Source organism: Falco rusticolus, chromosome 2, assembly GCF_015220075.1.
Source record: "Falco rusticolus isolate bFalRus1 chromosome 2, bFalRus1.pri, whole genome shotgun sequence".
NCBI classification, from domain to species: domain Eukaryota; kingdom Metazoa; phylum Chordata; class Aves; order Falconiformes; family Falconidae; genus Falco; species Falco rusticolus.
Genome location: NC_051188.1, coordinates 114,552,623 through 114,576,774, shown reverse-complemented (window position 1 = coordinate 114,576,774; position 24,152 = coordinate 114,552,623). Strand labels below are relative to the sequence as shown.

At 45.5% G+C, this 24,152-nt stretch overlaps 2 protein-coding genes across 6 annotated transcripts in view; one reads left to right on the top strand and one right to left on the bottom strand.

Annotated features, from left to right (window-relative positions):
* Window positions 1-4,009, top strand: part of CRYBG3 (crystallin beta-gamma domain containing 3) — a 94,264-nt gene extending 90,255 nt beyond the window's left edge. For both annotated transcript variants that reach the window (XM_037378078.1, XM_037378079.1), the window contains 3 exons: window positions 399-557; window positions 1,158-1,317; window positions 2,503-4,009. In XM_037378078.1, the coding sequence (XP_037233975.1) occupies window positions 399-557; window positions 1,158-1,317; window positions 2,503-2,591 (408 nt within the window). In that variant the 3' untranslated portion in view covers window positions 2,592-4,009. The remainder of the gene's footprint in view (window positions 1-398; window positions 558-1,157; window positions 1,318-2,502) is intronic.
* On the bottom strand, window positions 2,581-22,773 carry RIOX2 (ribosomal oxygenase 2). Of its 4 annotated transcripts, none has more exons than XM_037378081.1 (11): window positions 22,664-22,773; window positions 18,743-19,178; window positions 17,207-17,326; window positions 15,887-16,015; window positions 12,870-12,973; window positions 9,483-9,585; window positions 8,652-8,817; window positions 8,054-8,142; window positions 6,665-6,775; window positions 5,171-5,356; window positions 2,581-5,014 (listed from the first exon to the last, which is right to left on the bottom strand). In XM_037378081.1, the coding sequence occupies exons 2-10, from the start codon at window positions 19,172-19,174 to the stop codon at window positions 5,195-5,197; spliced, it is 1,416 nt and encodes a 471-aa protein (XP_037233978.1). In that variant the 5' UTR covers window positions 19,175-19,178; window positions 22,664-22,773; the 3' UTR covers window positions 2,581-5,014; window positions 5,171-5,194. The 4 variants fall into 4 exon arrangements, with proteins under 4 accessions (XP_037233978.1, XP_037233979.1, XP_037233977.1 ...); XM_037378082.1 differs by having other exon boundaries at window positions 2,581-4,794; XM_037378080.1 differs by lacking the exon at window positions 2,581-5,014 and having other exon boundaries at window positions 5,103-5,356.
* Window positions 22,774-24,152: the final 1,379 nt, after the last annotated feature.

Here is a 24,152-nt window from a genome sequence, read left to right as displayed (position 1 = left end):
GAGCTTGAAGCTGCTGGGTATGTGGCTCAGTAAGTTTTGTGTCCAGAGAATAAAAAGCTTGTGGAGCACAGCCCAGTTACTGGCCTTGGAATGAGTGAAATGTGCTGAACTAGAGAGATTTGCATATCACTGAAATTAGTTCTATAGACGTAAATGCATTTTTTAAAAAAAAATCAAAACTGCCGTTGCTGCTTCCAGCTGTCTTATCTGCATGTGAAAAACACTTATGCTGCTTTACATGCCCATTTGTTCCCAACAAAAAAATCATTGAACATCCTTGTCTGAAACTGGAAATGGAACGTAAACTTTAGAAAACCGCTGTAAGATGGAGGGGAGGCATCCTCACATCGACTTCCCCCGTCCGTGTGTTGTAACGGGCTCCCTTCGCGCTGTTTCAGCCAGCAGTGTACCTCCGAGTGAGGAACCGAGCCCAAGGTAAATACCTGACGGTTGCTGGAAGCCTCACGGATATAAGAGCAACCTCAGTGTGCGCATCCCCGTACAACGGCAAGAACACCCAGATCTGGCACTACTGTCGTGGACTCTTCAAATCCAAGGTGCGTTTCCGGACACTGGGCGCAGGGGGGTTGTATCGCCCGCTGTCCTTGCACCTTCGCTTCTTGCTTTTACTGTAGGCTAGCGTGGGCCCCAGGACAGCTCTTGGCCTCTCCCATGCACCTTAACCCAAAACTCTTACAACCTGCGTCCTCCCGCTGTGCACGGGCAGGTTTGATCCGTCTGCTTTGGCAAGCTGGACTGCGTTTCACATCTGTCTAACGGGACTGACATTCCTGGCAGTAGAAACCTGGTTTTGTCTAAAGTCGCGAGTTTAAGTGTATTACCTCCAAAGAGTTAAGAATTTCTCTGAGAAGTAGTACATGAAAAAAGCAAATTATTTTCTATTAACGCTGCTCCTGGTAGTCTGTTATTAATGTAAAAAACCTGTTGATTTATCATAGTAAGAAACATGGGAAGTAACAAAGCCCTTTGTTCAAGCAGCTGGTCAGTTGGTGAATAATCTCTCCCTAGCTTGCTTGCCAGGCTTGTTACCAGCTCTAAGCGCAGTTACTGCAATATGCTCGATGCCCGAGACAAGCTCGTCCGACACAAAACTGAGGCTGTGTGACCTGGATCTCACTTCCTCTCTCGTTCCTTAGGCTAACAACGCTTGTCTGGATGTCATTGGTGGCAGAGATGTGCCTGGGGCCAAAGTCGCGCTCTGGGCAGAACATGGGAAGGACAGGCAAAAGTGGAGACTCAATGAGGATGGAACCATCAGTTCATACCTCAGCGAACAACTGGTGCTCGATATTAAAGGTATTTTAAGAAAGAAAAACAACCAACTAAGCCTCACATGTTCTAAGTGCATTTTTTGATGAGGTTAATTGCCATATTCCAGCCCTTTTTGCATTTAAGGTTAAGTACTGAATCCCATCTTTCCTGTTAGGTTTATGTCCAGTTGCTTGACAGTGGGACGACTGGGACAAGAAACCAGAGGGCACAGGGAATCCTTGTTCTTTCGATCCCAGGGGTTTATTTGTTCAGGTCAGCTTTTCTACTTCAGGCAGGTCAGTGATGCCAATGGCAAGAAATGCAAGTTACAGAAGACAAAATGGTGAAGGAAAAGCAATCACGGAATAGATGCGGCTCAAAAAGAGAAAAGTGCCCGTTAATGTTTTCAGGCTGGTTAAAATTGTCATTGCTCAAGTCCTAGTCCTCGTTAGCCATCCCGGTCGAACTACCCGACTGGAGAATGTCTGTTCCTCACGCACAAGTTGTTAAAGCCCTGCTGCTGGCGCTAGGGTGTCACCCCTAGGGAGAAGCTGTGGGGCAGCGGCTGGTAATGACCTTGGGAGCTCTGCAGTGCTGTCCCCTCAGCCGAGAGGTCTCGGCGCACTGGCGGCAGCTCCCAGGGTAGCCGAGAGCGGCGCTGCCTAGGTTGCTGCAAAATGCGATGTTGAAGGCTGGTGGCAGAGAGAGAGCACGTGATAGCGCTTTGGAATGCTCCTTTTCATGGATTTTTATTTATGGTGTAATGATAAAAGCGCACTGACATTTCCATGCTACGTGTATTCAAAGGAGGGAAATTTTAAGAACTTCCTGAGTTTGTGGTTGACGTAGATCTGCTACACCAAATAATCTCACCTGTAGCCGTGAATCTGTGTGTTTCTGCGAGAGCAATGCACACAACCATCCAGACACGTAGTGGGAGCTCAGTATCTGAGTATATTTGCCAAAAGCAGAATGTTCAGAGGTGCTGCCTCTGCCCAGAGGTACGTGTGAGGTCTGCGGTGCGCGGTGCGGAGCTCCTCCGAGCCCAAGCTGGCAAGTGGCTGAAGGAGACGAGCACACAGAGGCAGCGGGGCAGACACCAGCCCCCAACCTCATCGAAGTTCTGTTGTTCAGCTGGTTTTCCTACTTAGTCACACTTACTAAAGATGATGTGTAGACTTTTCTGAGTATTTCTTTTTAAATTTTTTCCTTTGTGATTTTGTTTTTAAGGAGGCAGTTACTATGACAAGAATCACATCGTTATGAATCAGCCGATAGACGACAAATGTTCACAAAAATGGGATATTGAAATACTGTGAGTAAAACCCGCCACACAGATGGACCTTGTGTGGGTAAACACCTGGAGGGGGAAAACAACTACTGAAGTCACACACCACTGGAACCTTAAGCAACAGCTCCTCTCTCCTTTTCTTGGTACCGAGCACCAACTCTAAACCAACTGAATTTTGCACGGATGCGGAAGATGGGAGGTTGTCTTCCTGCGAGGAAGGTGATTCTTAGAGGCCATTCATATGAAAGTCACTGTTACTTGTCATCTGAAGTATTAACAGTAAAGGCAAAAGACTAGACATCGGGTTTGCAGGTTGTCAGCCACAAGAAGCAATATGGGAGAGGCTCTTTAGAAATGTTCTTTGCCTTCCTCTCAGACCGAGGGAAGCAGCTCCCTGAAGAACGAATGCACTGATGAGCTTGGAAAAGGTTGAGTTGGACTTCTATGGCCTGAGTGAAACCGTTTTGGCTTCAAGCGATCCCGAGGCTCAAATCGTATCTCTTGCTAAAATGCAATTTATTTTGTTCATAAAGACAACTTTGAACTGGAATTACCAGCTCAGCATGTGAAATGAGGCAACAGAAAACCTGCCTCTCACCCCTGCTGCTGCTGGTAGGCCTTTGTCTTCAGTTGTTTTAACCGTACCGGACTGCCAGAGTCAGGAACTGGTCTCGCTGACCCACGGCCTGTTTCCAACCCGTGAAATCGTGAGTTATCACTGAAGATCACCTAGAACGTGGAGCCGTATGTGCATGTATCAGAAGAGAATACGCGGGCCTGGGTCAGGCTAGGCCTCTGCAAGGGCTAGCTACACTTAGAGCAGTGACGATTTTAACTCTAGCTGTATTTTGTTCTGATGTATATAGATTAATTTAATACAATGTAATTTGGTCTTGAAATCATGTCTTCCTTCAGAAAATAATTCACCCTAGTAGGTATTTTCAAAGGTGCTAGCAGCCTCCCTTTCAACACTTGTTTAACATTACAAGCTCAGCGTGACTGCATGTTCCCGTTGCTGTGGCTCAGCCCAGCACATACACCTCGGCGCAGAGGATGAGGATGTTCCTCGACCTCAGCACTGTGCCACCAGCCCTCACGCGAGGCGGAGCTGCAGAGCTGTGTAGGGCTGCCAACACCTGACACTTATCACTGGTAACTACATTTGATTTCAGCATCGCTAAATTAATGTACTTCATTGAAAATATCGTATTTTTTTTTTCCTTATTTGTATATTCAGGGTATTATTTCTAGAACTATTTAAAAAGTTTAAGTTAGCTAAAGACAGGTATTTTAGTTTCCAAAAGCTGTTAACTATTCCAGTTGTGCATTCAAACAGGATTCATCCCCAAGCAAATAAAAACACGTAACCTGAAGTTTGCCACAGAAATGAAATATATGGATGTCTATTTTTGTATGGAGTTCTATATAATACTATTTAAAAAAAAACAAAAACACATATCTACTTGCACTTACTATTTTACATTCAAAATTTATCAGAAATCTGCTGTTTTAAGTAACAGATCTTCAAATGTATGTATGTATTTTTCCAACTAAAGCACATGTTTAGCTTTTTTTATGTAAGCCAGTCAGTATAGCAAGTGTTCTACATGTGTATGAAATTTTAAAAGGCTGTGTAGAAAGTTTTAGTCTTCTCAACCAGGAATGACTAGATCATGTTTGGTGTGTCAGTGTTATATAACAAAGCAAAGCAGGCTGTTGTACTTAACAGATCTTGAATGTAAAATGCTAAGCATGTGTATTTTAATTGTATAAAATATTTTTTAGGAGAAACATTTTGCTTGGTGGTTTCTTTTTTTAACAGACCAAATACAGCAATAGTCAGGCACATTCCAGTAAAATATTTCCCTTCAAATGGACAAAAAAGGGGTAAGCACTCGGACTGTGCTGTTATATTAGTTTGTATATTAAATGTTGATGTTCAAGTATTTAAATAACCATACTACTCCCATCAAAACCCACTGGAGTGAGCACTGAAGATACAGATTCCGGTCACAGGCTTGGGTTACTTTCATATTAAATTGGTGCTGGGGGAGGTCGAGGTTAAATACTATTAATACTGTTGTTTGGGTTTTATTCCAGTGGTGGCAGCATCTGAGAGGAAAGGGGTGTTCTTGGGCAAAGTCTGGCCCCCTTCGGCAAACAACATACACAGCTTCTGCTGAGCAGCTTTTGTTTCTCTCGGTGCAAACAGGTTTTCTTGCTGGTGAACTCTACAAATGAAAACCCAAGTTACTGGGTTTTGCACAAGGTCCTGGAGCCTGCTGTATGCGTACCCTTAGATGTCCACCCCTCCAGGCATACATCCAGAGGACAGGGGATAGCACAGCACCGGTGTTCCTACGCGTAACTTCAGCCACCCACAGACATGGAGCTATGGCTCACTGGCAACGAGCCGCTTACTTGTTTCTCCCGATGCCCATTTTCCCAAAGCTAAGGAAAGAAAAGTAACATTTGGCACCAGAAAGTAGCAAAGTATGTGTATTGCAGTGCTTTGTGGACAGCACTACGAACCAAAGGCTGGATGGATAAAGTCATTTAATAAGCCTTTCTCTCAAGGGATGCGTAATGGCCAGCAGTAGTACTTACAGGAGGAACTAAGTCACAAAAGCATCAAATAACTTCAATTAGACATTCAGTCCACAGCGACAAGGCAAGGTTTTCTTTCTCCGCATCTGAGGTAAGGTTAAGCTCTTTAACATTAACAGTGCTGCTACTCCAGATCTGCTTCAGTGCATCCAAGTATGACAAAGGAAACCGCAGTCCATGAGTCTGCTGTGGGGGGAAAAAAAAAATATTTTTTTTTTAAATCCATCAGCTAAGTGCAGTTTCCCCTACTACACGACAGTGTGTTAGGCTGTAGGTACTGATCAGCAGGTAAAACTCCTCTTCCACATCACAGTGGTATTTCTGAGAGCATTCTCCAAAGGTGCAGTATTACCCTGCCACCTTTCTTAATACAAAAAATAGCTGAAATCTCTTACATGTTCTAGCACGCCTTGTAAGGTAGGGAGGCTTAAGGTGTGTGGCTTCCTCATGCAGATTCCACACTGAAGATGAAATAACTTTAAAATTTACACTCCTGTCAAACCTTCCCCATTATTTTTGGAAGGTCATACAAGTTTGTTTCTGCCACATGCAGTCTTCGGACACAGTTTGACAGAACCCCAGAGGACCTCCGTTCCCATGGTGTCTTTTAAGGGCAGGACGGTGTTGTCTGGGCTGTGCACACATTGTACAGGTGCCAGTGCACAACCTCGGCTACCAGCATTCTCTACTCTAGAGGACTGATGAGATTTACCTTAAAAGGTAAGTAACCGCCTGGCAAAAAGCCTTGCTGTAATTACTTGGACAAGAGCGGGCTGTGCTCTGGTCTGCCTCTCTGGGGGTTAGTTGTGCAGACCTGTATTCCAGCGCTTCCAGTCACAGACCTAAAAGTGAGCACCTTACGCTCGTGAAGTCGAACAAAACGTCCCAGAGCTCACAGCCACTCTTCAGGAGTATTTAGAATTGGAGCGAAAGCACGGAGTTAAGAATGCAGATGGCTCATCTGCAGCGTTATTAACAATATAAAAAGCTTCCTCCTCACGTTTCAGTAAGAGTTAACCCTTTACTCCCAATGCTGACCCACCCCACCCTAAAATGGGCACCCTTCTGTGGTACGTTCTAGTGGCTACAGAACCCACCGTGGCATGAACATCGCGCATGAGGCACAGCGGTCCCTGCTACGACTGGACATATGCCAATGTATCCAGCAGCCTTAGTAAAGGATATGCTAAAGGACATGGAAGCTATTCCAGCCACTGCAGTAGCTTTGCTAGCCAGGACGTAAGGCATGTGCAAGAAATCCTATTAACACCTCAAAAACATTTAATTAAGCATGAGATTACATAGCTCAACTAATGACTGCCTCTGTGTTACAGCCTGAGCTCATCTGGGTGTGCAGGGGATGGGCAGAAACGCTGCGGGCGCTGAGGAACACAGCAGCACCCAGGCCCCCGCTACCACCTCCGTCAGGCTCAGCGAATGCAGTGAAACCCACCAGGGCACGGCAGGTTTTGGGGTGTGTTTGTGGGAACCGACCTGCAATGTGCCCTCCTCGCCAGCAGCATCGTCTTCTGTCCCCATCATGTGAGTTTCTCTCCTGTTCTTTAAAGAATGATACACATAAACCATCTCTCTGCGAATTTCATCCTGAAAGACAGCAGGAAGAAAACGGTTACATGTGATCCATACCCTCAACACCATCTCAGTCAGGTGACAGCGTTAGCTCCGTAATTCTGGAGTCCACTGTTACAGCAATTCACCTCCCTAACTGAATGAGCCAACAGCCATCTGCTACAGCGATAAGGGAGTCTTCAAAACATCTCTGAAAATTTCTTTCCGACCTATAATCTTCTGCCTTAGTACTGCCTCTACTAGGCTCACAGGCCTGGTGCTGCAGAGAAAACAGGCCAGTTGTGGTGCACAAGAAAGTCTTGATGAACGAGTGTGCAGCAATAGGTTTCCATTCTGATACACATCCGTCTTAAAATTCACGTGCCTGTTATTCCTTGGTCAAAGCTGCACGAACCACTTCAAGGTTCTGTGGGCAGGTCTCACAGTGAAGCTGTGGACACAAGCCTTGCATGTGTGCTGGCATTCAGGGTTTACCTGTATGACATCAGAAGGCAAGGCAGCAAAAAAATTGCAAAAAAAAGTTTCCAAAACGTACGCAGTCTCACAGCAGTATGGATACAAACAAAACAGAAGAGAAAAATCAGAAAATTGCAGTATGTCTTTCTTGGAGGGAAACACTTCACTTGTGCAAAAACAATTGCACAATGTACATCCTGTGCCCATCCCTGCCTTTTTTTTTTTTTGTAAATTTTTGTAAATTAAGACAACAAAAAGCACTTCTACAATTTCATACTAATAAACCTTCATAGCTAAGAAGCAGTCCGCACACAACACAATCCCAGGATGTCAGCATCAATTTTGTGGATGCCACTAAGTAGCAACTTAGTAGTGCCACTGGCACCCACTTAAGGTAACTTGGGAGTGAAGACTAAATGCAGCACAGTCAGCAGCAGCTGCAACCAAGAGAATTCTCTCTCTAGGGAACGTGATTTTATAATTTATTCATGCTCTTAAAGAATTGAAAATAAAATAAAACCATTTTCAAGAGCTACGGAGGCCATTTAGCAGCTATAATGCTCTATCTCTTCTAACCTCAGATAAAAACCATGCATCTACCATGCAGAATCACAGACCAAATTTAGTTCTGTAGCTGCCCTCCAGAAGGCAAGAGTGTGCCATATCACTGCTCAACAACAAACCACCCCGCGATCTCCCGACGAACCCGAATGGGATGCAGGATCCAACTACGTGTAACTGCACAACCCTGTTAGAGCAGTTCAACAGAGCAACAACTCACACAGCTCGCGCTTGCACTCCCACCCCGAGCACACAAGGGTGGTTTGTTATACTCACAGAGTTCTCTTGATCTGGTTCCACTGTAATGATAGCATGGTCTCTAAACTGCAGTCTGATTTGGCTATCTATTTTTGGCAGTTTCCCACCTAGAGACAAAAAAATTGCTGGTTAGAAAGGAAGAAAACCAGACAAACAAACAGTGCAAACCGAGCCCTCCGTGCACTACCCACTCTCTGTGGGCAGATTTTTTAATAACCTAGGTTTCAACAGCCACATGTTGTCAAACCCAGGGGTGGGGAAGTGTAGTTAGAGCGAGATTTTTAAATTCTCTCGCCTTTCCAGTCTACAAATAGCTGTAATAGCAAGCTAAAGCATAAGGACAAAATCTACCAGTTAAATATTCTCAGTACACAGCAGTTTATTAAAGCTGCTGCTTTCAGTGTAGGACAACCTTTATTTCACCCAGAGACACACGTCATCTCTTCCACTAGACACGGAATTAACCAAGGTGTGCAAATTCACCCATATTGCCTAGCACAACACACAGCTGGTGCCAGGCTACGATCTTCACCCACCATAAACCACCAAAGTCATAAGAGGCAGAGTTAGCAACACCTCTACCACGTCAGCCAGTTTTGGAAACTTCAAAATCTACCTGGAGTCAAAGGGTCAGAGTTACATCCCAACCAAGGTGGCAACCGGTTCATAATGAAATCCTTCTTCATGTCAGACGATCTCAGTTCAATGGTGTTTTCCAGACGGTCTGCAAGCCTTCTCAAAAGACTACTCAGGTTTTTTGCCGAGTCAGCTACCTCTACCTGCTAAATATTCACAGAGTTGCTCTCACATTAATTGAAGCTAAACACACTAGCCTAAAAAGGTACACTAAAGCAGGGAAAGTCTGGACACACTTTTATTTTTGCAAAGGGTAACATTTACTCCCAAAACAACACACTTTGTTTCTTTTACACATTCCCCACCAGCTGTTCACACACCACACTGATGCTCACGTTCCCTCACTCTGGGGCTACCTGCAATGCCAAAGGACTTGCAAGTGTCCTTGAAAGACAGACTCTTTCCTTCTGCATGCCGGTGAGCTGATCAGCAGCACAGCTGGACTACCATGAAGAGGTCACTGAACAATTTACAGCTTTGTGAAGTTCTAAAGATTCAAAAGCTTGGCCTGACAGGAACTATGCCTGTCTGACAGCTTCAAAGCAAGTGGCATCACTTTTAGAAGGAAACAAGCCACACAAGGACAATGCGACATGAAAGAAAGGCAGCGCGATGAACTAGGCAATGCTTCAGATGGAGCAAACCTCAGAACGGTCAGTCATCCTGAAGACTTCAAAAGAAGCGGTTGTGCTGCTAGGCAAGATACTGCCACTGCACTGAGCTTTCAAAGCGTATCGACAAGATACATGCTTGCCTCAGTGCTGCAGTTTCAGCTGGATCCGCAATTATTCCCTTAATCCCACCTACTTACCATAAGCAGTTGCCTTGGTATGCTTGTCCGCAGCGCCACATCTTCTTTTGCTGTATCAAACACAAGGCCAGGAATTGCATCCAGTAAGAAATCTCCCCAAGAGCTAAAGGACAGGAAGAAAAAAAATTGCTAAAATAGTTGCACTGAAAGAAAACAGTCATCCTAACCCATGTCAGGGCTGGAAATGTAGTGCTCCGATGCCACATCTGCTTTGTGCCTTTGGCCCTTCCATTAGCGCTCTGTAGTTTCATGCAATAACTCACTCCTCTCAGCTGTGTCCTCACTAGGCTCAGGTCAGTGGTGCTCCTACAGAGGGAAGGAATTGGCTTAAGAATGGTCCAGTTTCTTCTGATTCAGATCCTTCCATTTACCAGTGGATCCGGCTTAAAGCTGACCTCAGTACATAAGCAATTCCTACTGTGGCCATTAGTGTCCAACCGCACGTACGTGCGGCGGCCTCACTGCACACAATGACGTGCGTGAGGCTGGTGGCATTTAAGAGGCATTTTTGGGACACATACATCGACGGAGGAAATGTACCCAGTGTTACCAAATCCAACGTGGCATCTACAAACTTAATTATGATACCAGGAACAAGACCCCTACCTATCTCTACAGGGTTTTTAATGATTCCTAACAGGCAACTTGTAGGTGTCTTCCATGTGTTAAATCCCCATTCTTAGCTACATTAAAAAAAAAAACCAACAAAAAAACCACCAAAACTGGCCTTTAATCTCTGTTCCCTGAGTTCAAGAATAAACTAGAAGAGGGGAGGGAGGACTACTGCCTGCACCTTCTTTGCCTAGCTTGAGTCAACCTCATCAGGAACAGGCACTTCTCCCCCTCATCCTCAGAGGCTGGTTTAATGGGCAAGCAAGCGCCCAGCACCCAAGGCTGCCAGCAGAATCCCACCCAGCTAGGGCAGGCAGCAGAGCAGGGCCCGTCCTCCAAGGAACACTTCACCCTCCGCTCCTGCCCTCCCTCAGCACTCCCTGTTTGCAGCACTGATCTCTAGACACTACTTCAGTTTAAAAAAGGAACAAAAATATGACTTGTTAGTCTTTTTTTTTGTTTTTTTATCATCTCCACTTAAGTGTTCTACTGTCTGCTATACTTTGGGAGGGAAGGACCCTGGCTGATTTTAAACAGAATTAGACATATTTCTTACTGCTTCCTTTCCTTTGCTCCCAATCTCCATCTGCCAGCAACTATCTTCGGCTGTTCATTGCTTTTCCAAACTGCCCTGCTTATAATGAACTCACGCACACAAACCCCTTTCTCTGCGTCCTGGGATCTGGCCCAGAGGAACCATCCTCCAGCGCACAGCAGAGCCCCTTTTGTCTTGGGTGCCTAAAAATCCCTGAAAGTTCCGCCTCCACCAGCACTTACCCCCCTCCCAGCTCCTTCTGCACATGCTGCTTCCAGAGCACTCACAAGTCCAAACATCCTCCATAATAAGGACAGCTATTTTCAATGAGTTCTCTTCAATTTTCCAAGGAAACACTTCCAGAGCATACTTCCAGCTACGAGCCAAATCAAAATACCAGACTGCACCAGGACTGCTGCTCCTTTTACCTGTGCTTGCTGAAAGCAGGTGAAGAGGCAGGCTCTCACGCTTTGTTACCAATAACCTTAATGGATGACGATTCTACTTTTTATCCTTAGAACAGCACTCTTCAAGCTTTTCCTTTTTCCTCTCCTCATTCTGACAGTGTCCAGGGAACATGCTCGCTGACAGCTCCGCTTCTCAAGGAAAGCAGTGGGCTGGCATTAGGCAGCCATGGAGAAACTGCACTGACCCCACGCAAGCCTGTCAGGTCTCCAGCCACCCTGTTACGAGGAACCCAATTCACACCTCCCCAACACTACTTGACCGGTAACTCTGTCCAGATCAAGCTGGACAAACCCCGTCCTGTGCGCTCAGGAGGACTCCTTGCACCCGTCAGTAACACATCACTCCAGGCCAGCCTCCACCAACAAGCCACCCACTTCTAGTGTCACTTTTCTGTCTGTTCAGTTCACTAAACCAGGGGAGAGAGAAGCACCAGGAAGCGGTGAGACACAGAAGGCAGCAGAACAGAGGAGAATCCCTCGCTACTGAACTCCCCACTGCTCACCCTGAATAAGCATCAATCCTGCCAAAAGGCTCAGCACTAATATTGCCTTCTGCGTGACAAATGAAGTCAAACACTCTTTGCAACAGCAATCAAAGCTTACAGAAAACAGGTTTTGGGGGTTTTTTTTGGGGGGGTGCCTTCTGAATAGAAGAATAGAACACGAGTGTGAATTAAAATCAGCTGAAGCCAACTTTTATGAAGACTTACACCTCTAGGCGTCTTTATCTTAACCCTCTCTCCAACTGGGAGGACTGGCCACATCAAGAGTTACCAGCCGTATTGGCACCCTGGGCTTCCAGAATGGTACAGCTGGTGGTTAGAGATTCATCTTACAACCATCCTGAACAGGCCCAGACTTGTTCTGCCCTCTTTTGCGGCTAGTAGAAATACTTCCCAATTCCTAACTCAGGCCAATGACTCCAAACCCAGCACCTGAGAAGCTGATTAGGTGGCAGCAGCATTTCCCTGTGGGATGCCAATGTTTCAGTGGGCATCAGGATCAGACGTGTGTCGAAGGAAATCTGACTTGCATGCAGGGGGTAGTTGATGAAAAACACAGATAAGTAGAAAATACTTGCAAAGGAAGAATTCGTAGCTAGTCTGCCAGAATAGCTGTGGGCGACTATCAAAAGTAGGAGGAAACATGTCGAAAGGAGTAACTCAGTGACTATCTGGGTTATGAAATGAACAGTAACTTCAGCCAGTGGTAAGAGTTGGGTTTTTTTAAATGCAACAGTGAGTTTGCAGTTGTAACATGCTCCACATTAAAGTCTACAGCTGGTAAATAATAAAATAACCAATTAAAAAGCAATCAAGCTTGCTGCATGAAAACCTAGTAAACAGGCTGCTTTAAACAACAAGGCTCTCACTCCCTTCCTTCCCCCAAACCCCAAACTTTCAATTACTGCTACCTAAACACTGGCTTAGATTCTGTTACTAACAGCAGGGCACGTATATAATAGTGGGGTACCTACATATATTCCATGTCAGCACATCTCTAGGGGGAAGGTGACATGCCCAATCCCTGTGTTACCCACACAAAAACAAACCACACAAGAGCTAAATAGAATGAACACAGAAAAGAGCTAAGCCAAGCTCATTAAAAGGTGGTTGGTTTGTTTTTTTTTTTAAGAAACAGGACATCACTTCTTCAAAACATCTGTTTCAGGTTTGTACTGTACACACACACCATCTGGCAAAAGACATTTTCAGAAAAGCCATACTAAAACAAACAAACAAACAAACAAAACAAAACAAAAAGAATAATTACTTGTTTTGGTAGGTACTGATGGTCACATGTGTGGAATAGGAGATGCCAAGAGGAGTGTCAGCTTGGTGAATAGTCCCTCTTGGGAAGTACAGTAAGTCACCTGGCTGCAAGAAAATGAAAGAGAACTGATACGTTTAGGGCACCTGGTCAAACCTTATCGCAGTCAAAAAATAGAGAAAATACCCTCTGAGCAGACAGACTGACATTCTTTAAAATTACAAAATAGAGAGATCCTCCACTGTACACGTCATTAAAGTAAAGCACTCTAAGCCAGAAGTCTAACACCTTAAACTTTCCAACTTACTGCATCTTCTGTACACCTGTCTGAAAACAGGAAGCAAGCTTTTAACATTATAGAACATGCACACTCCAACCCAACTGCATGAAGGGGACAAAGAAGCAGCCGAGATGAACCTGCTGACAACACAGCAGGCTAGCAGAGGAGCAGTGCAATGTGAATTTGGTCAGATCACATCAAAAGAAAAGGTCAGTATTCCAAAGAGCCAAAAATTCTATAAAGATAGTAATTTTACAACACTGTTGTCTGAAAAAAACAAGTACAGCCTTCCTCCTCCCTATCTTTCTTCTCACCTATCTAAATTAAATCTCCACACTGATAAAAATTTAGATTAGGAAAGTCAAGATAAGACAGAAGTGCAAAGCACATGAAATTGCCTCCAAGGCTTCTATAAATGTCTATATCGTTGAATAGCATGGTCACAGAGAAAAAATCATAAAGCAACAATGGTGAAATTTGATTCCATTTTCATTTTACCATTCCTTAAATCTGGTCACATCACCAACTTCTAAGAGCCTACCAGCTGTCTAACACAGATTTTTTTCAAGTGAATAGTACCTGATTTTTCACTGAGTCGAAAGGTCTCTTTAGAGTATGAGGCTTCACAGGACTCTGCAAGATCAAGTCTCTTCATCCATTTATAACAAGCTGTAAAGCATCACAGATGAGCTATGTACAATTTACTTGTTCTGAAGCAAGCCTCTCTCTGCCTTTAACAAACTGTCTTCCTTACCAGTGCAGGGACTACACTAACCAAGATTATTTTGAATTCTCCTCATTTCCTATGTTTCACATCCACAGCAAGAAAACAAGCTGGAGGGAGGGTCACACAGGGCAAGGGGAAGAGAGCCCTGAACACCTACCAGAGTGATGACAAACTAGTCTGCAAAAAAAATAGTTCATGCTGTAGCACCCCATGCCTACCACGAAGAAGCTGGGATCACGATTTTCCAAAGCAGTCTTTGCTGCAAAGCCCAGCTCTTGCTCACCTTTTCTGCTGGGCAGTCTCATCAACATCATTCACATGAGCCAGTAAACACAATACTCTTCAATTAAAATAATCAGAATCTTCACAGACTCCAGCTAGCAACACCCCAACTGGGACAGGAGAGGGCATTTGACAAGAGACGATGTGGGTCTGAGCACTTTGCCACCTTCTCACTTCTGAATCACAGGAAGGAGGGGCAGGCAAGGGAGAAGTACCAGCAAATGAAATGGAAAATCATACATGAAGGTGCCTAGATAGCCAGCTACCAAATCAGCTCTGGGCTTGACAGCAATAACAAACCAGCCATGGCCAACAGCCCGTCACAGCATCACCAAAGTCACACTGCGGCTTGGGATCTTACACACAAACCAGCATGCCTTTGCTCTCTGGTGGGAGTTTTTGGTGGGAAGGGAGAACACCACCCATATAATCTCGAACTGGTCCATGTGCTCTAAACTGCCCAAGGATGGCAGACTGCAGACAGAAATGGAAAACAGGATAAAAGAAATATTCTAGAAGGATGTTTAGGGAGGAAGTAAGAGTCATCTGACAACATCCCTGTCACAGACAGCTCCAGACAGACAACCAAAATCTGACAGCAGCCACCTGGAAGAAATGGGTCACAGGAAGTGAAGAACATCAAACAGAAGAAAAAGAAACTAAAAACTTGGATAATTTTTAAGCCCTTTTCAGAAGCCAGTATTTTAACTCAGCTCATGTCAGTAAATCGGCTAGCGGAATACATCGTAATTCCATAAAAATCAAAACCATTGAATTCCAGCCCAAAATGTTCCAGAAATTAAAAAGGGAACTGTGATTTGCTAGTCTTTGCATCACCCAACACATCATGACAACTGAGTATTACCACCTGTGAGACTACACAGCTAGTGATGGCAGTACCACATCCAGTGTGTCACACCATTCATAAATATCTACACCCAAAGGCAGGTCTGAGCACCGGGCGGAGCGGAGACCTTCCAGAGAGCGGCCCTACGACAGGCCACAAGGCAGGGAAACTAATGAGGCTTCCAACACGGAGCAGGGCTGGCTGCTGAGTAAATAACCTGCTTCAAAAAGCACAAGTACGTAAAATGGAACGGGGCAAGTACCAGACACCCTGCTGTCAAAGGGGCCGCACTCATCAACCTTCATGAAGTGCTCTTTTTATTCCAAAAAAACAGCCAAACACTTGATTTTCAGGTTTGGAAAAAGAAAAATAAAATTAATACAGTGAGTTAATACGGGATTGAGTTAATGCTTTTGTTTATCAGCCAAGAATAAATATTTAAATCTAATGCACTAGAACAGTGACAGCCTTCAGTAAAGCAGTAAGTCTTAGTGCACTGAATTAGCCGAATTATAAAGAGCACGCAGAAGCACAAAAATGTTTCATAACCATATATGAACCCAGTGGTTTTTCTGCACACAACTCTGCAAACACGATCCAGGAGTCCGGGTGCCTAACTTGGAGAATATTGGAGAATTTCCAGAAATAACTGGTATTTAAATAATGGACCAAGAAACTAAACCAAAGGATACCTTTGAAAAATGATAGGTTGGACAACTATCACCCAAATTTCTTGTGTTCAGAGTGTTTTGTGTGCCAACCCTCCCCTCAATTTCACAACCACGATCATTCAGAATACTGGCTTCAATAAATAAGCATTTTAAACATGACTACTTTTCTGGCAATCACAGCCCAGACCACATACAGCAATTCAGTTATAATACCTTCAACGTGAATTCATGTGTGGCATTCCCAATCCTATCTTCTGATTCAACATTATATTCCCGAGCTAAATGCACCGTTGGTTTATAGAGTCGCCAATGTTTCTCGCCCTCGAGCTGAAGAATAAACACCTGCAAAAGGTCATAAATGAAAATGAGTAAGGAAGCCCTGCTGCCTCTCACACATCCAACCTATCAGAAATTTTAAACCCTCTCCTGACTTGGAAAGTCTGTAAAACCATGCCAGAAACCAGGGACAGAAAGCAAACAGAAGTGACACAGGCGGCCTTTCTGACAACAGAAGAAACAGATTTCACACCCTCTGCTCTCACCTACTCCATAGCATGGCAAACAAGATTCCTCATATCATTTTTCAGATGTCTACAATGCAGAAATTTACATCTGAACTATTTCTTTAGGCTCTACTTAGAGACAACAGAGAGGAGCTGTGAAGTGTGATCTGGTTTATCCTAAGGCAGGCAACTGGAAACCCCAGTTTCTCTCCAGTGACTTACATTAAGTCCCAGACAACTAACTTCGAAGTAAAGCCTGCCAAACAAAATTTCAGGTCTTATCACCATGCACCAACAAACAGGCCATCAGAAACTTCTAGGGGATGCTGTCAGCTGGGGGCTGATGACATACACTAGAACACACAGGCTGCAGAGCTGCTGAACAAGCATAAGGAAGATGAAACTCCAGATGTATTTAATGGAAACAAAAATAATACAAAGCTAAAAACACATATAAAGGGGACTTTTTAAGTGGGATGGCCCAACTTTTTTTTAATACAGTGCCTATTTAAATGTTTCTTTCAGAAGCTAATTTAAAACGCATTTGGACCACAGGACTTCATCATACCAGTAACTTCCTAAAAACAGCAGGACCAGCAAATGGGAATCAGCACAGTCAGCCTGCTTTCACTGTCCAGCTGGAGAAAGAACAAGTACTTAGTGAAGGAAAAAGGACTTCCAGATTCTTGGGGGTCTGAATGAAGGGAAAACGAAAAAAGGTCCTAGAAAGCTTCTGCAGCTGGGAAAACAAATTCTCTTTTCATCTAACGGATATACCAGGTCTGGAAACACACTTTACATTAAATTACCATTAGGTATTACTATTAATACCTTTTCAGTAAAATTGTAAAAGAAAAACAACTATAAAGAAACACTTGCAACCAATTACCGTTATGTTTTCAGTGGAAAAAACATTTTACTATAGGAAGTTATTTTACAAAAGAGATGGGGTGAAATAGCGCACATGCAGGTATCCACTGCCACGAGCAAAAGCCTGCACAGTTTCACAGACAAGGTTGTGCTGTCCTACCTCAACATCATCGTAGTGAGGGGGAAGGCCCTGCGACCCCTGGGGAGTAATGTAAACATTCGACCCAACCAGAGACCCGAAGTAGCACTCCAGCTTCTCCTGAATCTTCCACAGCTCCTCCTTCAAAAAGAAACAACCCTGTTATTACGGCAGAGCTCAGCCAAGCCAGACCGCCGCCGCGCCCACAGCCTCCCTGTCGCTTGCGAGGTTTTTCTGGAGAATGATCACATCCTCACAAGGAGACAGAGGATGCGAAGGCGGATGCTGTGTATGAGTGTTTCTCCTGAAAGCAAGCACTGTAGACCCAAAGGACATCCGCTGTGAAGGTAACTGGTAAGTCAAGAAGTCTGGTGCCACAACATTGTGTTGACATTTGTTCTCTTCCCTGTACCGTTTTTAGGCTGCAAAAAACAGAGGAAAATAAACCACCCATCATCCCACGAACAGCAAAACATATTAAGACACATAAAAAACCACACAGGACTTGATTGTATGGGCTAGTATCAAAGACAGCATACAAAGGTTAGAGACCTTTTTCCAGTGACTCCAATTGTTTGGGTATATTAGAGAACAAACTTTACTCATCCACATCTAACACATGACAGACAAAGCACCGAAGCGGTGACTCTCATATCAGAAGGTGCCAACTACCAGACCTGCAGAAGTGCAGCTTCAACCAGACTTTACACAGCTTCAGCTCCAGCTCCAGCTCTGGATTTCAGCGTCTGCCATGCAACATTTCAACTTCACCTGCAGATGCCCCTGCCACAGGCCATTATAGCTACACCCGAACTGAGACCAGCCAGCAACACTATACTTGGGACTCAGCTGCGTATTTGGGTCCTTACAGACCACTTCACAGTTAAACTGTGACATTTAAGTTAATGTCAAATTAAATGTTGACACCATGGGACAAAAAAAGGACTACCTAAATCCAAGTACCCACAAGTATCTGAGTCCTTTACACAACTGTGCAGACACCACCACCTCATTCTCATACATGAAAGTTGCACAGGCATGAAAAAGAACAAGACAGAGAGAACACTAAGCTAAAATGGGCTGGTACACTTCCATGGTGCAATTCAAAGCCAATCCATTAGCAAGAACAGTGGAGCATCCTGGAAATATTTCACATTGTTTCACACCTTGCCCTCCATTAAAGGAAAGCAAAAGCCCCTATTTGCACAAGGAAACAGTGGGGCAGAAGGGATAATTTAAGTAGACAGATGCAGAATCATCAATTCTGTGCATCTATTTTTTTCTAAGCTTTCACATGACAAAGCCATTTTTTAAAAAAGAATTTCTAATGTTATAGCATGAGTCAGATTTTGTTCTTACAGTTGAGCACCGAAACATGATGGGCAAGTGCAAAAGTATAAACCATGTCTTAATTAATACAGTTCACGTGTAGATTTCAGCAGGTCATTGATGTCAGCCACTTCCCCTGGATTTACTGGGGACAGCCATGAAGCTGTGTCTAGTACAACTCAAGCAAAGTATACCACGCATTAATTATATTCAATGAAATAATCCAACCTTAAATCTCTGAGGCTGATGAAACTGTATTGTTGCCTTTTTCTGGTCAAAATCCTTCTTCAGCTGCATGTAATTCACTTTGCCTTCTTTATTTAAAACTTTCTTTTTTCCATTCACACATCTGCAGATATTTATATCTCGCCCATAGTATAGACGCTGGCTGCACAGTTCCTTCAGATCTGACAACTGGAATAGGGACTGGTAGTAAGCAGCCAGCGAGGGATCATCTCTCTGAACAAGCAGTGGCTTTTGCTCCCAATACTCCCTGAAAAACACCTCCTCTTTGATGGGAGAGATCAAGCTTCCAAAGAGGCTCTCCGGGCTGTCAAAATTCATGATCAACGGAGAGCAAGCCGCTTCCACCTTTGCTCGTTTACACTGTGCCTGCATTTCTTTTCCCATTTCAGCATGCTTCCCTCCTTTCTTGGGCATGTTCCTGTTCAAAAGGAGAGAGAATCAAAGTGTCAACCAGTAACACAACCTCAAGAGCTCACAGGCCCAGAGCAGCTCCTCTTGCCTTACCCAGTGGGATATCAGAGTATGCTGGGAACAGCCATTTTCAGATGCTCACTATTTGCTCCAAGCAGCAAAAAAAGAAAGCCCGCAGCAAGCCTCCAATACTCTCAAACCTCAGCAAACTCCAAAGGGCTCTACTGGGAGCCGCTGCTCACAGAAGCTCAAATCCCACCACCAGACTTTATACTAAACCCACATAATTAAACCTGATGTCTACACAACAGATCTTTACAGATGCAGGAATCCAGCCACACAAAGAACCTGTGGCAGACTGGTCTTCTGTAGCAAGAACTGCTTAAAAAAATTAAGAGATATAATGGCAACATGCAGAGGGGGGCGGAGAGAGGGGACAGGATCAGAAACTTGTACCCTATTACACTTGAAATGCATTAACATTGTGGGGGGAAAAAAGCACAGTGAAGACTTCTTACAACTTTCCAGTCAGAGCACAATACAGGAGGATGTACGGCATTTCAAGCGCAGAATCCAACCAGCTAAGCACAGTAGCTGGTGCGCAGTGTGTTAAGGTAAGCTTTCCTTTCAAGCTGGCTTATGCATCATAAACCCAGTGCCTACACAGCTGCACAGTTACCAGACTAAAGCTTTAGCAGGACTCACAGAGAAGAGTGTGGCTGCAGTGAGGGGACACTCGCATTAGCACATCATGCACTAAGGGCTACACAAGAATACAACGAAAACACAGGGAAATGTGGCATGGAAGGGGGGAGGCCAACTGAAAGAGACTGCGGTGAGCGAAGAAGGAATATGTAACCGGGTTCAGTGGGCTAGGATGATTCAGTTGGCAGGAGGGTTACAGCAACTTCCACAGAAACAGAAAAACCCAGAGCAAACTCTCTCTGAAGGTGAGAAAAAAACCGTGAAATGGCTCCTCTCCTGCAGGTGAGGCAAGTTTTAGGAACATGAAGTAAGGGCACCTACTTGAAGCCTCAGGCCCTAGGAACAATTTTATGCTAAATTATGCGGCAGTGCCAGGCACCTGGTGATGCTCTCCAGGCAGCAGCAGTAGCCCACATTTCAGCCTCTGTCAGGATCTCCATACTTGAAATCCCAGGTTTAGCCACCCTAAGTTTACATAAGAAAGGGAACTTTCTGTTGATGCTATGCAATTACACCAAAACCTAAAATTGTAAGATTCTGCTTTCCTTTCTGCCATGCTACCAAACTTTGTGGTTTATGTAGAATAAAAAGAATTCTTTCATCCAAGCACAGTCATTTAATTTAAAGTTGGAAGTCATTACTTTGTTTTTCCAGGTAGGTAATATGGCTGTGTATCATTATGTAAAAACAAAAAAGTTAATTCACAAAGGGTTTAGCTGCCAAGTTCTCAGGAAATAAAGGCAAAAATCAAGTAACGGTAGGCCTAACACCACAGTATGTGCAGACGTACTTGCCTTAAGTCTGCACCAGCATTTCACCCCTCAGAGTAGCCCAGAACACCAGGCAGCAGTAAAAGCCTGCCTGAGAAGCAGATCTAAGAATCCTGACAATGAGCCAACACCAAGCCCTTTAGCACCACAGCTTGCCTGCTAAGTCAGCTCAGCCAACTCAAAATGACACAGGGCATGTCTGAGCAAGCTTGTGAAGCCAACACATGAGGAGGTAGAGCATGCATTTGTAAGGAAAAAAGACAGCTTTACTTCCAAAAGTAAATGCTCTCATTTATTAAGATGCTTTTATTTACACAGAACCCTTATCATGAAACTCACAACTCTGGTTCTGGTATCTACATGCAGTACTAGGTTCTCTGGTCCAACAGCAGGACACCCTCATTGACCCACTATACTCCTGGGCAGCGTTTCATCAGCAGTTCCTGTAACAGCCTGTACCTCAACACTAACCTACAGTCACCTCAGTCCTACAGGAGGGAATCCACATCACCACCTTCCCGAGAGGACGGACATTCCTGGCTGCAGCAGGCTACGGTTCTCCATGACGCAAGGGAATACTTCAAAATTAAGACTGAAAATTAGTCCCCAATTGCTAGCAACACCTGAAGATGCTGCCAGCATTGATATCTACAACCGATGCCCCCAAATGCCAGCCACAAAAATGCAACCAACCCTGAATTGCCAGTTTTGAATTCCAGACCTAAATCCATCACCCCAACCTCTCAGCTCACTCACACCGTATTTCACAAAGTTAAACTCTGATATGTACTATTCATAGTGTGCTGTTCTGTTGCATTTTGTTAAGTTATTACAACTGTAGAACCAAAGAATGGTTTGGGTTGGAAGCGGCCACCTAGTGCAATCTACCTGCCAGGGCAGGGACACCTTCCACTAGATCAGGTTGCTCACAGCCCCGTCCAACCTGGCCTTGAACACTGCCAGGGACGGGGCGTCCATGACTTCTCAGGGAAACCTCTTGCAGCATCTCACCACCCTCATCCGAAAAAATTTTTTCCTTGTGTCTAATCTAAACCCATCCTCCTCCAGTTTCAAACCACTGCCCCTTGTCCTGTTGCTACAGGCCCTGGTAGAAAGTCTCTCTGCATCTTACAGTATTTCAGTATTGAAGTGCTGCAATAAGGTCCCCCCAGAGCCTTCTCTTCTCCAGGCAGACCCACCCCACGTCTCTGAGCCTGTCTTCATAGGAAAAGCGTTCCAGCCCTTTGATCATTGCGGTGGCCCTCTGGACCCGCTCTAACAGGACCCCGTTTTGTGGTGGGGACACAGTACCCCAGGTGGCGTCTCACAAGAGCAGGTAGAGCAGAATCACCTCCCTCGATCTGCTGGCCAGGCTTTTGATGCAGCCCAGGACACCGCTGGCTTTCAGGGCCACCAGCGCACATTTCCAGTCATACCCAGTCACCTACCAATACCCCCAAAGTCCTTCTCCACAGGGCTTGTGGAAAAAACACAGCCGCAGAACAGGGCCCTGCTTCGCACAGAACCAGGTATTTCACGTCAGTATTTTTCACCTCACACACCAGATGTACCCGTTTATAAGCTCAGGCCTCTAAAGCGGCCCAGCAGCTGCAGGTGGGCTCAGCGCCCTCCAAAGCAACGGGCAGGGAAGAAGGCCGCAGCGGTCCTGAGGCCACACGGCCCCCGCTGTTCCCCCTCACCGCACGGCCCCACCAGGCTACGATTAAGCTTTTTCCAGAAGGCAAAAACGCAGACACCTGTGCTCCTGTGCCCGCAGCAGGCACCAGGCACCAGGCAGCGCTCCCTGCCCCCGGCCTGCCTCACCGCCCCACAGCACGGCGGCCGCGGCCGCTCCCCCGGCGGCTCAGCCAGCCACGAGGCGCCGCCACCAGGCGCCCCGCACCCGCGGGGGGGGACCAGAACCCGGCGGGGCGGCGGCCGTGCCCGCTCCCCCCGCCGCCATCAGCCCCCGCTTCCCCCGCGGCCCCCTCAGACGCGGGGCTCGGCCCGCACTCACCGGGCCGCAGCGGGCGGGGCGGGGCAGGCGGCGGCAGGCAATGGCGGCCGGGCCGGGGCGGGAGCGTGTCACGGAGGTGGCGCTTGCGGGCGCCGCGGCACGGCCGAGGCTGCGCGGCGGCGGGGCTGAGGGGGCCGGGGGCGAGACCTCCTCCGGCGGCCCCTGGCCCGAACCTGCGTGGGCTGCCGCTGTGGCGGCGGGGGCCGCGCTGCCGCTCCCGGGAGCTGTGCAGAAGCGCGGTTTGCCATCGCGAACGCTTTGCCTGCTGAGGGGGAGGGAGGCAGCTCGGAAGGCGGGCGATTTTTCACGCCATTTAACTTCACTTATCGTCAACTTTTTCATTTTTTTTACTCCCAAACCAGAGTTTTATACCGGTTACCAGTTGAAAACGTAACCTGTGGAAAAAAATATTTCATTTGTCTACCCAAGTTACTGAGCATGTACATGTGAGAGAGAAAAGGGCTCCTTTTTGGAAACCGATAGGAAATGCACAACAGTTTTTGCACTAAAATTATTACATGGATTCAATTAGGAGATACGACACAAAACCTTGTGGAGTTTTGGTGTAAGATTTTACTTCATTGACACGAAAGTGCCCGGGCTTCAGCTGGGTTATATTTTTTTTCCCAGACCAAAGTCCCTCTGAGGCTTCCACAGAGGAACCTCTAGAAGCCTCACTGAGCACATGAAAACTTCTAGAAGGTTTTTTTTTTTTTTTTAGTTGCCTTTATTAAAGATGCCCGTTAATGGTTTAATTTACATTCACTGAAAGATGTTAGATAAATAGGTGGGTTTCACTGAAGTTTTGTTCTCAGATACCGGTACCTTGAAGCGTGCGAAGCAGAACTACCAGAGGACGGTGCCCTTCGGAAACCTCAGCAGCCTTGCAGTGCGTGCCTAGTGTCAGTAGAAAGTTATATTGGGCTTAAGTTAGTCACTAGCAGGACCTTGCAATGACAGGTGAGAGAGGGGACTGTGTTCTGTCAACAGTTTAGAGGGAAATAATAGAGCCTTCCACACTTAAAATACCAGTTCAAATCCCTCCCTCTCTAGAAAATGGTTTTGTAGTCCGGTTCCTTCTTGTAGTGTGGTTGTTAATGCAGTTGTAACTCCTGCGTCCCTAGCACAAGCTGGATCTTTTGGAACAAAAGTTATGTGATTCCAGTGGGTTCTGCATTCATGAATGCATCCAGCAAACTCCAACGCACTGAATAGAGAAAGTGGCAAAATATAAGGTGTGGGAAAGGGGGGTGGAGGAGAGAAAATCGCCCTGTTCAGTCCTTGCTCCTTTACCGCCTGGACCGTTTCAGTCACCTGCTGACCAAAACGTCATGGCCACTTGATCGTGAAATACAGCTTAATCAGCATGTGGATGCGTTACCAGGAGAAAGATTTTGCCAGAGGTGAACCTAAGGTTGTCCTAATTGTACAAATGTGAATTAGATAGTACAATTTAAGTTTCTCTGTGAAGTGTATTTCTTTCATTGGG

What these genes read in the sequence shown, in the direction of transcription:
- RIOX2 (XM_037378081.1), bottom strand. Translation starts at nt 19,174, where the DNA reads ATGCCCAAGAAAGGAGGGAAGCATGCTGAAATGGGAAAAGAAATGCAG. An exon ending in ATCAGCCTCAGAGATTTAAG is followed by an intron (nt 17,327 to 18,742) that starts GTTGGATTATTT and finishes TTCTTTTTGAAG; the next exon opens with GAGGAGCTGTGGAAGATTCA. An exon ending in AACCAGATCAAGAGAACTCT is followed by an intron (nt 6,776 to 8,053) that starts GTGAGTATAACA and finishes GCTGTCTTTCAG; the next exon opens with GATGAAATTCGCAGAGAGAT.